Source organism: Aotus nancymaae, unplaced genomic scaffold (assembly GCF_030222135.1).
Source record: "Aotus nancymaae isolate 86718 unplaced genomic scaffold, 86718_ANA_hifiasm-v0.15.2.pri h1tg000089l, whole genome shotgun sequence".
NCBI classification, from domain to species: Eukaryota; Metazoa; Chordata; class Mammalia; order Primates; family Aotidae; genus Aotus; species Aotus nancymaae.
In genome coordinates this window covers 509,339-523,245 of record NW_026988504.1, presented here as the reverse complement: position 1 = coordinate 523,245, position 13,907 = coordinate 509,339, and the positions used below count along the sequence as shown (strand labels likewise).

At 57.9% G+C, this 13,907-nt stretch overlaps 2 protein-coding genes across 5 annotated transcripts in view; both read left to right on the top strand.

The window, feature by feature from the left end:
- The first annotated feature begins 533 nt into the window (after nucleotides 1-533).
- On the top strand, nucleotides 534-11,630 carry FN3K (fructosamine 3 kinase). Its single transcript, XM_064369205.1, has 6 exons — nucleotides 534-696; nucleotides 3,027-3,178; nucleotides 4,209-4,300; nucleotides 4,757-4,839; nucleotides 9,653-9,775; nucleotides 10,831-11,630. The coding sequence occupies exons 1-6, from the start codon at nucleotides 556-558 to the stop codon at nucleotides 11,167-11,169; spliced, it is 930 nt and encodes a 309-aa protein (XP_064225275.1). The 5' UTR covers nucleotides 534-555; the 3' UTR covers nucleotides 11,170-11,630.
- Nucleotides 11,631-12,689: 1,059 nt separating this feature from the next.
- Nucleotides 12,690-13,907, top strand: part of TBCD (tubulin folding cofactor D) — a 201,460-nt gene continuing 200,242 nt past the window's right edge. For 2 of the 4 annotated variants that reach the window (XM_064369223.1, XM_064369218.1), the window contains exon 1: nucleotides 12,710-12,769. The gene's annotated coding sequence lies outside the window, so the exon portion shown is untranslated. Of the gene's footprint in view, nucleotides 12,770-13,030; nucleotides 13,105-13,907 lie in introns of those variants that run through there. The other 2 variants (XM_064369222.1, XM_064369220.1) reach the window with 2 other exon arrangements.

Sequence of the window (13,907 nt, the reverse complement as noted above, 5' to 3'; positions counted from 1 at the left end):
CTGAGGTGCGCGCGGTTCGTGTGCACGCGTGTGTCCCTGTGTGCCTGCGCGCGCATGGGCCTTCCTGTGTCCGAAGTCCCTTTCCCAGGATGTCCTGGCGTCCGGGGCCCCACCCGGAGCCGGGTCAGCGCGCGCCGTCAGAGCCCCCACGCCAGCCGTTCCTCCGACTGGCACCTGCCCCCAATCCCGCGTCGTCCTCACCGGCCGCTGGGCCCGTGGGAAGCCGCCCGGGCCTGTGAGCCACGCCCGGGCCGAGGGACGGACCTGCGTCCGCTGCGTGGGAGGCGCTCCGGGTCCCTTCAGGGAGCTCAGTCCCGGCGCCCGCGGAGGTGCGCGGACCCCCGGCTCCTTTCCCCGCATCCCGGGCGCAGGGCCGAGGGGGCGCCGGGCTCGGGCGCGAGCGGGAGCAGGACCAACGCGGGGAGCGCGCGGAGAGCCCGTGCGAGGCCGCCCCTCCCTCCCGCCGCCGGGGGTCACGCGCCGCGCGGTCCCCGCCCCGCCCCGGAGCGCCTGGGCCAGGGCTTCCCAGCGGCGAGTCCCGGGTCCCGCGCCCCAATGGAGCAGCTGCTGCGCGCCGAGCTCCGCACCGCGACCCTGCGGGCCTTCGGCAGCCCCGGCGGCGGCTTCATCAGCGAGGGCCGAGCCTACGACACGGACGCAGGCCCCGTGTTCGTCAAAGTCAACCGCAGGACGCAGGTGCTGGCTCGTGGGCTCCGCGGGGCTCCGCGCCGCCTGGGGAGGCGGAGGGGTCGGGCAGGCGCATTTCCCAGGGCTGGGCCTGGTGGGGTCAGCTTTGGCGCTGGGGGGCTGGCACCTGCTGGGAGCGCGGCTCCAGCGTTCTCTGAAGGTTTCGGCACCACCATTGCCTTCCTTCGGCCTCCATGCACAGGCTTCTGGGGGTGGTTTTAATTTTTCTATCCGTCAAGCATGCAGGGAGGTGAGGCTTGGGGTCCCGGGCTCAGCTCTGGGCCGCCCGTCTCAGCCCACGGTCCTCCTGGCAGTAGGGACAAAGCAGAGACATGGCTGGACCCTGCGAGGGACCCCACGGGCCAGGCTAGCGTTCTCCTTCCCACAGGCTGTGCCTGTGTTTAGGCCTGGTTTCTATCTCCTGCTGAAAATATTTCTGTTTAAGAATGTATGGGCCAGGCGTGGTGGCTCACACCTGTAATCCCAGCACTTTGGGAGGCCGAGGCAGGCGGATCACGAGGTCTGGAGTTCAAGACCAGCCTAGTCAACATGGTGAAACCCTGTCTCTACTTAAAATACAAAAATTAGCCGGGCGTGGTGGCACGCGCCTGTAGTCCCAGCCTGTAGTCCCAGCTACTCGGAGGCTGAGGCAGAAGAATTACTTGAACCCAGGAGGCGGAGGTTGTCTCAAAAACAAACAAAAAGAATGTATGGAAAATGTTAGCACAAGTGGAGAAAGTTAGCTTAAGCCTTGAGGGCAGGCAGGCGGGGAAAAGCAGGCCTGGGCACCCTCCCAGCCCGAGTGGGCTCAGGAGGCTCTGCCGCTCTGGTGGGGGAGGCTCTGAGGGGCTGCAGGGGTTCTGGTGGGGAGTGCTGGCAGGAGGAACCCAGAGCCATGCAGCGTGGGCGTAGGATCAGATCCTCCTGCATTGCCTGCTCTGCTGGCTCAGGACCCGAATCCCTCAAAGTGAGGAGTCCCACTCACTGGGAGGCGGTTTTTGGTTCAGGCTTCCCACGGGGCCTGGGAAACTTCCTCAGCTGGTCCTGAAAGTTCTGCAGGGTGAGACCCCGCCTTTCCTCCCACCCCTCGAAGGCCCTGCACACAGTAGGTGCTCAGTCCTTGCACCAGAGCAGGTGACGCTGGGGCCCCTGGGGCTTAGCAGCCGGAAACCCAGGAGTCCTCTGCCTGGTCACGTGGGGCTTGCCCTGGGAGCAGGGCTGGGGTGTGCCGCTGCCCTCCCAGCTGTGGACGCTCACACCCACCCGAGGTTCAGGCTGGCCCCATGGGCTGCCAGGCTGGGGAGGCTGTACCTGGCTTCCCCTGGGGTACTTTGAAGTCAAGGGTGTTCTTTTCCTGTGTGACAGTAGATGCTTTGGTCTCATTCATGAGGTTTGATTTTTTAAAACGTGCAATCCTACACTTTGGGAGGCCGAGGCAGGCAGATCACATGGGGCCAGGAGTTCTAGACAGCCTGGCCAACATGGTGAAACCCCATCTCTAGTAAAAATACAAAAAAACAGCGGGATGTGGTGGCAGGCACCTGTAATTCCAGATACTCGGGGGGCCCGAGGCAGGAGAATCATTCGAGCTCAGGAGGTGGAGGCTGCAGTGAGCCGAGATGACGGCATTGCACCGCAGCTGCGTAACAGAGTGAGACTCTGTCTCAAAACAAACAAATATGCAATTCTAGAGGCCGAGGTATTCACAGACCACACTGATCAGTTATTTCAACCAGTGTGTAGTGTACATAAGCTGGGAGTTCACCTAACTCAAAATTGGGATGTTAGAGGGGACATTTCAGAAACAGGAAGGCCGGGTCTCATGGGAGGTGCTGGGGGTGGGTGGGGTGCGCGGCACCTTTTAGCTTCCCAGCCCCTGCTGGGTGCATGTCGCTCGTAGGATGGGCCCAGCCCTCTTCATCCCTGCCCAAAGTGTGTGCCCAAGTCAGCTCCACAGCTCTGCTATGGCTGCTCCACCCTAAGAGGCAGCAAGGAAGCTGGGTAACCCGGGGTCCAGCTCCTGACCCTCGGTTAACTCACACCTCCCACGCCCCCAGCGCTCCGTGGCAGCCCCCCATGGCCTGTGCTTCCTCCTCTCACAGCAGCCTGCAGACCCCACACCCCTCAGGCCCCAGGCTCAGCCTCAGCCTTGCAGCCTCTCCTCTCCAACGGGGGCCCCTCTGCACTCTGCCCTCCGCGGTGGATGCCAGCTCCCAGCTGGTATCAGAGACTGAAGGTCCCTGTGGTTCCCATGTGGTGGCTTCCATCAAGGGCCCGGTGAGCAGAGGCCCTGGCTGAGTCAACAAGGCTGACGAGGCTCATGACTGTTCTGGATGCAGGCCCGGCAGATGTTTGAGGGGGAGGTGGCGAGCCTGGAGGCCCTCCGGAGCACGGGCCTGGTGCGGGTGCCGAGGCCCGTGAAGGTCATCGACTTGCCGGGAGGTGGGGCCGCCTTTGTGATGGAGCATTTGAAGATGAGGAGCTTGAGCAGGTGAGTGTGTGTGAGAGACCCATATGCACACATGTGTACAAGCAGAGAGACAGAGAGACACAGAGAGAGACAGAGATAGGGACAGAGACAGGGAGGGAGACAGAGAATCAGGGAGCAGCCTCTGGCTGAGTGGTCCACACAACTGCCCAGTTATCAGAGGCAGGGCCAAGAGTTCCACCCTGCCATTCTCAATGCAGATAAAAAGTTGCTGCTTTCTGGTATGTGACTGTTTTTTTTAGATAAGTTTGGCTGTAATGAGGCTGCATAAAATAAGTTTTTTTGTTTTTTTCTTTTGAAACACAGTCTCACTCTGTTGCCCAGGTTAGAGTGCAGTGGCACAATCTCAGCTCACTGCAACCTCTGCCTCCAGGGTTCAAGTGATTCTCCCACCTCAGCTTCCTAAGTAGCTGGGATTACAGGTGACTGCCACAACACCTGGCTAATTTTTATATTTTTAGTAGAGATGGGATTTCACCATGTTGGCCAGGCTGGTCTCAAACTCCTGACCTCAAGGGATCCACGCACCTTGGACTCCCAAAGTGCTGGTGGTACAGGCATGAGCCACCACACCTGGTCAAAATAAGTATATTTGAACCTGTCACTTGCTTTGTACTTTATTTTTATCTTATGTTTTTTCAGAGACATAGTCTTGCTCTGTTCCCCAGGCTGGAGTGAAATGGCATGATCTTGGCTTGCTACAACCTCCGCCTCCTGGGTTCAAGCAATTCTCCTGCCTCAGCCTCGTGAGTAGCTGGGATTACAGGTGCATGCCACCACACCCAGCTAATTTTTGTATTTTTACTAGAAATGGGGTTTCACCATGTTGGCCAGGATGGTCTTGATCTCCTGACCTTGTGATCTGACTGCCTTGGCCTCCGAAAGTGCTAGGATTATAGGTGTGAGCCACTGTGCCTGGCCAAGAGTGGAGAGTAGTTTTTAATATATTTAAAACATTTCTCAAAAGGGAACAAACTGGGTGATGTTATTTTTTATTTGTTATTTTAATTAGCTGCATTTCTTCTTTCCTCAGTCAAGCATCAAAACTTGGAGACCAGATGGCAGATTTGCACCTTTACAACCAGAAGCTCAGGGAGAAGTTGAAGAAGGAGGAGAACACAGTGGGTATGTTCAGATTGCTTTTGGATACCCTTGACCCAGCCACATTGTCTATCCTAGATTGGTGCTCATGGTACTTCTTGGTGGCATTTTAATAATAGGCTGAGTTGTATACCATCTCCCTTTACACTACAGTATGAAAATGAGATTATTAAATAAGAATTTTGATGGAGCTGATAACCTAGTAGAATTGGCACATGACCCCTTTTATACCCAACCCTCCTGTCTGGTGTGCTTGAGGTAATAACCACCCCTTTTATACCCAGCCTTGCTGTCCAGTGGGCTTGAGGTGGGAGTGTCCTGGCAGATCCATATGTTGACTAATTGCTGTTGTATGTAGTACATCCTCAGACCACCCATATTGTAGCATGTGCAGCCCAGGCTTCTACTGATGCTATGCTGAGGTCTGGCATTTAAGAGACAGACAAACGCCTCCTTCAAGGCAAGGATCTCTGTCAACAGGCCGAAGAAGTGAGGGTGCTGAGCCTCAGTATGTGACCAAGTTCGGCTTCCACACGGTGACATGCTGCGGCTTCATCCCACAGGTGAGTGCCTGGGTGAGAGTGTTCCCTGATGCTCTAATGCTGGTCACCCACCCTTTATATGTGACAGAATGCAGTCCCCTAGGCACCAGTAAGATTGACTACCTGATTTCTGAAAGCAGAGTACAAGCTGTGATACCTGGAATGGGGAGAGCAGATGCCGAGGGTCACTGAGCTGGGCTGGGCAGGCTCATGGGACATGCTGAGGCAGGCAGATTGGCATTCCAAGCAGAGGCAGCCTTGGAACCTCTGAGTGCAAGGGTTGTGTGGCACAAGGCTCCTGATGAGTGTGAGGGACTGGAGACAGTGAGTGACAGGTCGTGTGCAGAGTCAGGGCTTAAGTCCTGATTACTCAGCTCCTCTCCTGTGGCCTTTACAAATTATTACTTATTTAGACACAATTGAGATATAATTCACATAAAAGCCACCATTTGAAAGGGTAGAATTAATTGGTTTTAGTACATTCGCAAGGGTGTGCAACCATCACCGCTGTTTAATTCCAGAACATCTTCATTATCCTACAGCAGAACCCATTAGCAGTCACCCCCTATATCCCCCTTCCCTGGCAACCTCTAACGTCCCTTCTATCTCTTCGAATTGACCTATTCTGGATATTTCACATGACTGGAATCACATAATATGTGACCTTTTGTGCCTGGCTTCTTTCACTAAGCATCGCGTTTCAAGGTTCTTCCGTGTTGTAGCAGGTATTAGGATGCTATTCTCTTATGGCCGAATAATCCATTGTATGGCTAGGCCACATTTTTGCTTATGTATTCCTTTTTATGGCTCAATAATACCAAGGCCTCTTGAACCATCATCTCTGAAACCTGTGAAATTCCAAAGGCGGCTTTGGACAGCCCACCTGTCCTGTGCTTCCCTCAAAGAAGCCATTATGGGACCATATTTTGGTTTCATTAGGGACACAGTGCCCATTACATAAGACCTAGTCCGGTTTAAAGTTACTGCTTCCTGAAGAGAGGATGCTTTCAAATCTGTGTCCTCATCGAAGCCTGTCCTGACTAGTTGGGTCCCTGCGGATAATGACCAAGCTCTCCCTGGTGTGGGTGGAGGGAGATTCTCCCAGCTGGAGGCCACTTGGGGCAAGATCCTCATGACGCCCAAGCAGATTTAGGGTTCCCAGTCAACAGGCAGTCCTCATATCTGGGCTCACTAGAACTGCACATGGAGTCTACCAGATTTACCAAGACCCCCGAGATCTCAGCCACAGTGGGTTCCCCTGGGGTCACACAGCTGCCTAGAGTCAGTGAGCAGCACTGCCTTCATCGTCAGGCGAGCTGTGGATGCTGAGGTCAAGGGCTGCAAGTGTGGGGTCTCTGGGACTTGGCTGGCCCAGCAGAGTGGTGTTTCAAAGAAATGAAGTGAAATCTTACCCAGAGCCTCTGTGCGTGAGGCAGATGAGAAGGCGGCTGCTGTTTGGAGCACAGGTAGCCCCTCAACGCCCCTTTGGACTCCAGGATCAAGGAGCCACCTCAGATCAGCTGCCGCCTGGCTAGGAAGGGTGAGGGGCTAGGGAGGGCACCTGCCCTGCTTCCTGCATGTCGTGCCTCGGACAGCACCAGGTTCCGGAGGCTTCCCACTCCTTGGGAGGGCTGAATGGGTCCTGGGGCACGTGTGCTGCCTCCATTTGGGGGGGCAATGCTGAACGGTGGGCTCCTCAGACACCGGAGGCACTGAGGCCCGCTGGGGCCACCAGCTGGGTCGGCTGCAATGATGGCCGCATGCTCCGTACACTGCCACATACCCGGCACCGTTCTAAGTGCTTCATCAGACTCAACTCACCCACTAGCCCTAGCAGGTAACCAGGCAGGTGATGTCATTGATCTGTGTTATAGACGAGGAAACTGATGTGCAGGGTGACACTCCCGAGACTGTGGAGCTTGTCACTGGGGCAGCTGGGCTTTGGTTCTCCGTCTGGCTTCAGAGCACAGGCCTGACCATAACACATTCCTGCCTGCCCCTCTGTCAAGGGGAGGCCTGGCCACTGGGACCAGCTGTGCACCCTGGTGGCACCTTTCCTGGGTCACTGTATCACAGCCCCTCTGTTCAGGTAGCGGGACTGGGTTGCCCCATGCTGGTCCCCTGCTCCCAGCACTAGCCCTGGGTGTCTTCCCAAGAGAGGACAGAGCTCAGATGCTGGGAGCTTGGGCAGACACATGGGAAACGGCAGGAGGCGGCAGGGTACCCATCTGAGCTGGGGTCTGACAGCCAGGCTGTGGGGAGGGGGCTTTTCCATCCCGCTCTTGACGTGCACACAGCACCCGGGAGTGAGCCCCAGGCCGAGTCACCACAGCACCTACGTGCAGGGAGAGCCTCGATGGTGCGGGCCCTCGACCAGGGTGGTCCTCCCTGTAAAACTCCTCTGAGGAGTTTTACAAAATAACCCTCTGTACAAAATAAGCTTTGCATTTTTCTCTGTTTGGAGGTGTAATTGCTGTAAATTGCACCCATTTAAAACATAATTTGGTGCATTTTGACATGTTTGTACCTGTGAACCTCTTGCCACAGTCAAGGTGCGTATACTGATGACCCCGCGCCTGGGCAACCGCTCGTCTCCCGTCACTGTGGTTAGTCTGCATCTTGTGGAATTTAACATAAATAGAATCGTACAGCATGTGGCCTCCGTCTGGCTGCTTTCACTCGGCATAATCATTCTGACATTTATCCGTGTCTGAAATCCTTGGACGTTCATCCTTGACACACATCCCTGGTGCATGTGTCAAAAGTCCATCCCACTGTACGGATATTACACAGCCCATTTATCCCTCCACGTGTGGATGGACTTCCAGGTCATTCCCAGCTTTTGGTTATACAAAAATAAAGCTGCTGTGAACCTTTTGTGTACAAATCTTTGGACAAATGCTTCCACTTATCTTAGGTGAATAAGGGTGGGAACGACTGTGTCATACGGTGCATTCATACTTAACTCTTAAGAAACTACCAAACTTGGCCTGGTGCAGTGGCTCACGCCTGTAATTCAGCAGGTGAAACCCCGTCTCTACTAAAGATACAAAAAGTTAGTCAGGTGGGGTGGCAGGCGCCTGTAGTCCCAGCTACTCTGGAGGCGGAGGCAGAAGAAACACTTGAACCTGGGAGGTGGGGAGGCTGCAGTGAGCTGAGACCGCACCACTGCACTCCAGCCTGAGTCTGGGCAACAAGAACAAAACTCAATCTCAAAAAAAAAAAAAGTCCTTGTTATCTTTTTTTTTTTTTTGAAATGGAGTTTCGCTCTGTTGAACAGGCTGGAGTGCAGTGGCACAATCTCGGCTCACTGCAGCCTCTGCCTCCCGGGTTCAAGCGATTCTCCTGCCTCAGCCTCCTGAGTAGCTGGGATTCCAGGTTTCCGCCACCACGCTCGGCTAATTTTTTGTATTTTTTATAGAGACAGGGTTTCATCATGTTGGCCAGGCTGGTCTGCAACTCCTGACCTCAGGCAATCTGCCTGCCTTGGCCTCCCACAGTGCTGGGTTCACAGGTGTGAGCCAGTGTGCCTGGCCCTTATTACCCTTTTAATATCTGTAAAATCTGTGTTGATGTCACCTCTCTCATTCCTGACACTGGGAACGTATCTTTCTTCTTTCTTCCGAGTCACCCCAGCTAGGTGTTTATCAATTTTACTGATCGCCTCAAAGGACCGACTTTTTGCACATTAGTTTTCTCGCTTTTCTAACTTGTATTTCACTGATTTTAGATAAGATCTTTATGATTTCATTTTTTCGGCTTACGTTAAGTTCAATGTGCTCTTTTTGTGGTGAAGGTAGAAGCTGAGGTCATTAGTTTGAGGTCTTTGCTCACACAGACCTTCACTGCTATACATTCCCCTTAAGTATTGCCTCAGTGGCACCTCACAAATCATCAGTTGTGTTTTTGCTGTCATTCAATTGAAAACGCTTTCTAATTTCCCTTTAGAAGCCTTCCTTACACAGATTTTAGAAGTGTGTTATTTAGCTTTCAAATATTCAGGAATTCCCAGAGATTTTCCTATTGATTTCTGATTGAATTTCATTATACTTTGCATGCTTAAATTCAGTTTATTGAGATTTGTGTGCAGGGAGAAGAATCTTTCTCTATTTCTCTTCTCATAGGCCACTAATCCTACTGGGTTAATAATTCACCCTTATGATTTTATTTAACCTCATTACCTCCTAGAGGCCCTTCCTCCAATACAGCTGTAGTAGGGTGAGGGCGTCCACGCAGGAATGGGCTGGGGCAGCATTCAGTCCACAGCAGGATGTGGGCTTTACCTACTTCTCCTGCAGTGCTGAGTTTTATGTATTTGGAGGCTGTGATGTTAGAGGTGTAGGCATTTAGGATGATCATGCGCGTCAGTCGACTTTGTGAAATGACCACACTTGGCGAGTTTCTTTGCTCTGAAATCTCCTTTGTCTTGTATCAATGCAGCCGCTCCAGCGTTATTCTGACTGGTGTTGGCACGGTGTATCTTTCCCATCGTTTGAAGCTATTTTTGTCATAGATGATGTATTTTTGCACGACTTGTTGGCTTTTGCTTTATTTTTTCCCCCTGCCGATCTGTCATTTACCTGGAGTACTTACTTTTGACATTCATGTTTGATGTGCTCGGTCGGATGCCGAGGTTTGAGTCTGTCATCTTGCGGTTTGTCTCATCTGCCCTCGGTTCCCTCTTCCCCTGCCTTCTTCTGGGTGGTTCTGTGTTTCTGTGTGCCCCCTCTGCTGGCTTGCTGGCCATCCGTGGTGTGTTTTTAACGGTCCCTCTACGGTTGAGGCAGCACTTGGCTCCCCCCTGCAGCACTCGCCTCTTTTCCCTTGTTGCCAGGTGAATGAATGGCAGGATGACTGGCCGACCTTTTTTGCCCGGCACCGGCTCCAGGCGCAGCTGGACCTCATTGAGAAGGACTATGCTGACCGAGAGGCACGAGAACTCTGGTCCCGGCTACAGGTGGGCACGGCAGTGACTTCTCTGGGCAAGGGCTGGTCCTCTCATGAGCCCACCCCATTTGTGTGGGGTCCTCTGTGAAACTGAGCTGGAGCAGGGAACCCTGAGCCCCGGAGCAGAGAGGGTCAAGTCAGGGGCACATGAGTGCCTGACCGGTGGCCTGACGGGGAAGCCGAAGGGGCGAGAAGTGAAGACACGCTTGGCTCCTGCCCCTCTGCCCTGCTGGGCCACCAGGTACTCAGCCTCAGGCTCTCCTCACGTGAAGCACAGGTGCTTGTAAACGGTGTCGCTGCCCGAGATGCTTTTCTAACTATAGTAACACTTGTCCGCTCCAGCCCGTTCCTCTCCCGTGGGAAGATGTGGGTACCAGATGCCCCAGCGACTGATTTCAACACGTGACTCTCGGCCAGGTGCAGTGGCTCACGCCTGTAATTTCAGCACTTTCAGAGACTGAGGCAGGCGGTTCACTTGAGGTCACGAGTTTGAGACTGGCCTGGCCAATATGGTGAAACCCCGTCTCTACTAAAAATACAAAAATGAACCAGGCATGGTGGTGCGTGCCTATAATGCCAGCTACTCGGGAGGCTGAGGCAGGAGAATCGCTTGAACCCAGGAGGTGGAGGTTGCAGAGAGCCAAGATGGCGCCACTGCACTCCAGCCTGGTGACAGAGTGAGGCTCTGTCTCCACAATTGATTGACATCAATCAATGCATGCCAAACAAAGCCTGCAGACACACATGTGAAGTGAAACACAAGTGGAGGGAGTTTACTAAGGTGGCCATCACTGTTCCTATCTGCGGATGGATCAGACTGACCTTGGAGGGGCTCCCGCGTGGAAGTCAGTCGTTAGCATGTGGAGCTTCTAGACCTAAGTTAGGAGGAAATCCTGTTAGACAAAGCTGGACTCCCTGGAGTCAGGTGGCCCCGACGTCCGGGCTTGGCAAGCAGTGCTGGGTCCGACTGGAACCAGCTCGCAGGGGCCTCAGCCTTATTGCCAAGGAGGCGATGAGGCCGCGGCTCGCCCAGGCCGGCGGTAACTGCGGCCGTTGCTCTCCTAGGTGAAGATCCCGGATCTGTTTTGTGGCCTGGAGATCGTCCCTGCCTTGCTCCATGGGGATCTCTGGTCGGGAAACGTGGCTGAGGACGACGCGGGGCCCGTTATTTACGACCCGGCTTCCTTCTATGGCCATTCCGAGTTCGAACTGGCAATCGCCTTGATGTTTGGGGGGTTTCCCAAATCCTTCTTCACCGCGTACCACCGGAAGATCCCCAAGGCTCCCGGCTTCGACCAGCGGCTTCTGCTCTACCAGCTCTTCAACTACCTGAACCACTGGAACCACTTTGGGCGGGAGTACAGGAGCCCTTCGCTGGGCACCATGCGGAGGCTGCTCAAGTAGCGGACCCCCGCCCCCGCCCCCCTTCCCCCCCGCCCCCCCTCCCCCCGCCCCCGTTTCCCCCACCCCCGCCCCCGCCCCCTCCCCCTTTCCCCAGCCCCCGCGCCCCCCTTCCCCCTCCCCGCCCCCCTTTCCCCAGCCCCTGCCCCCCCTCCCCCGCCCCAGCCCCCCCTTCCCCCTTCCCCTGCCCCCTGTCCGTGTTCCCCCGTCCGCTACCTCCCGCCCCCGCCCCCCTCCCCCGCCCCCGCCCCCCTTTCCCCCCCCCGCCCCCGCCCCCCTTTCCCCTCCCCCGCCCCAGCCCCCCCCCTTCCCCCTTCCCCTGCCCCCTGTCCGTGTTCCCCCGTCCGCTACCTCCCGCCCCTGCCCACTTCCCCTGCCCGCGTCCCGGTCCCCCTTCCCTCTGCTCCCCGCCCCCTCGCAGATGCAGGGGGACAATAAAGTCCACAGCGGGCCTCGGCTGGCAGCCCGCGTCTCCGTGCTCCGCGCGTGGGGCTGCTTTCAGGCGAGCGGGCGCGGACGTTTTTGCGGCGATTCAGGAGAAACGCACGCGGACCAGGTCGCCGAGACCAAAGTCGGCGCAGCGCCCAACGCGGCCTCCGGGCCCTGCTCCCGCTCTGGGGCGCGCCACGGCTCGGCACGGCGTCCGCGGGGTCCGCGAGTCCCAGCGCGGCTGGAATGGGCGTCAGGGCGGACGGCACTGAGCGGGAGGTCCCGGGGCGGCCCGCCCCGCCCCCTTTAACCAGCCCCCGCCTCCCGCCCACGCGTGCTCAAGCCCCGCCCCTGCCCCGCGAGCTCCGGCCTCCACCGGCCCCACCCAGCAGCCCCGCCGGCCACGCCTCAGGCCCCACCCCCCCGCCCCGCCCACGGCGCCTCAGGCCACACACCCCCCTGCCCCGCCCCTCCAGTCGCACCTCAGGCTCCACCCCCTGCTCAGCCCCGCCCTCCGCACCTCAGGCTCCACCCCCCGTCCCGCCCCGCCCGCCGCGCCTCAGGCTCCACCCCCTATCCCGCCCCTCCCACCGCGCCTCAGGCACCACCCCCTGTCCCGTCCCGCCCTCCGCGCCTCAGGCCCCTCCGTGCCTCAGGCTCCGCCGAGCGGTCCGGGCTCCACTCGCGCCCAGTGGGGGCTGCGGCTCGCTCTTCCAGAGCCTTCGAGCCCCGCCTCTGCTCGCGCCCAGCCGGGCACGGCGCCGTCCCGCGCGCGGTATTTTGGCGGCCGGCGCGTTCCGTAGCGAGGCCGGCGAGCGGGGTCGGAGGTCGCGGGGCGGGGCCGCGTCCCTCGTCGCCTCGGCGGGCGCCTCCGCCTCTCTCCTCATCCCTCAGCCCCGGCGCTCACGCTCCAGCGGAGTCGGAACTGCGAGTCCGTGAGGCGGCGGCGGGCGCGGTCCGTAGGCCGCCGAGATGGCCCTGAGCGACGAGCCGGCCCTGAGCGACGAGCCGGCCGCGGGCGGCCCCGAGGAGGAGGCGGAGGACGAGGCCCTGGCCGGCGGCGCGGCGCTGGCAGCGTTCGGCGAGAGCGCCGAGACCCGGGCGCTGCTGGGCCGCCTGCGGGAGGTGCACGGCGGCGGGAAGGCGCACGAGGTGGCCCTGCAGCGGTTCCGCGGTGCGTGGGCGGGGCGTGCGCGCTTCCTGCCTCGCCGGGGCGGTTTCCCGGGCGGGGACCCCCGGCCGCTCTAAGGGCTGCCCGTACGCTGTCTCGCGGGCCGTGGCCTCCCCGGCGCGGCGTCGGGTGCACGGGGCGGGCGCGCCTCTCTCTGGGGCCCGTAGCGCGCCGGGCGGCGGGTCAGCCCCGCAGGGTGGCCTCCCAGGCCGGCTCCCCCGAGCCCGCTTCTTGTGGGCGTTGCGTGGACGGGAGGAGTGAGAGGAGGACTCGGGGACCAAACCTGCTGCACACAAAGGCTGCGGGCTCCGCGGACGCCGCGTGGAGCGCGCCGGCGGGTCCGTGCGTGTGCGGGGGTGTGCGGGGGGTGCGACGGTGCGGGGTGTGCGGGGTGTTCGTCCTTCCGTGAGCCTCACTTCTCCGGGTTCACACCCGCTTTCTAGCCGTCCGTAACGGTTATTTCCAAGCAAGTCCTTAGGGTCTCGTGGTTAGTGACACAGGGTTTTGTGATGCAGTAAACTCACCTCTGTGGGTTCTTCGATAGGAGGAGCTTCTGCGTAATGCGTCCTTCCTCGGTTCGGAGTGACAGGGCTCTGATTTAGGAGTCAGGCGGGTGGGGGCCTGTGGGCGAGTGTGGGCTTGGGCGTCGGGTGCCCCTGCCTGAGTACCTGATACTTGCCTGGGGTCGATAACGGTACCTCTCGCAGGACTGTTCGGGGGTGAGGGACCCTCATTCAGGGACCAGGGAAGCCAGAGTTCTCCTTCCTGCTGTGACAGCCCAATGGGTTCCTTTTTTCACTTTTTTTTCTTTTTTTTTTTGAGATGGAGTCTCGCCCTATCGCCCAGGCTTGAGTGCAGTGGCGCGATCTCGGCTCACTGCAACCTCTGCCTCCCGGGTTTAAGCAATTCTCCTGTCTCAGCCTCTGGAATAGTTGGGATTGCAGGCGCACGCCAGCACGACCAGCTAACTTTGTATTTTTGGTAGGGGGGTTTTGTCATGTTGGTCTGGCTGGTCTTAACTCCTGACTGAAGTGATCGCCCGCCTCAGCCTCCGAAAGTGCTGGGGTTACAGGCGTGAGCCACCGCGCCCGGCCCCAATGGGTTCTTCTTGCGGGCTGCCCTGATAGAGTCCATTTGTCAA

Bases quoted from the DNA above. Each gene is read 5' to 3' on its own strand.
- FN3K (XM_064369205.1), top strand. From the start codon at position 556: ATGGAGCAGCTGCTGCGCGCCGAGCTCCGCACCGCGACCCTGCGGGCC. The intron at 697-3,026 runs GTGCTGGCTCGT...TTCTGGATGCAG, and splicing joins AAGTCAACCGCAGGACGCAG to GCCCGGCAGATGTTTGAGGG. The intron at 4,301-4,756 runs GTATGTTCAGAT...CTCTGTCAACAG, and splicing joins GAAGGAGGAGAACACAGTGG to GCCGAAGAAGTGAGGGTGCT.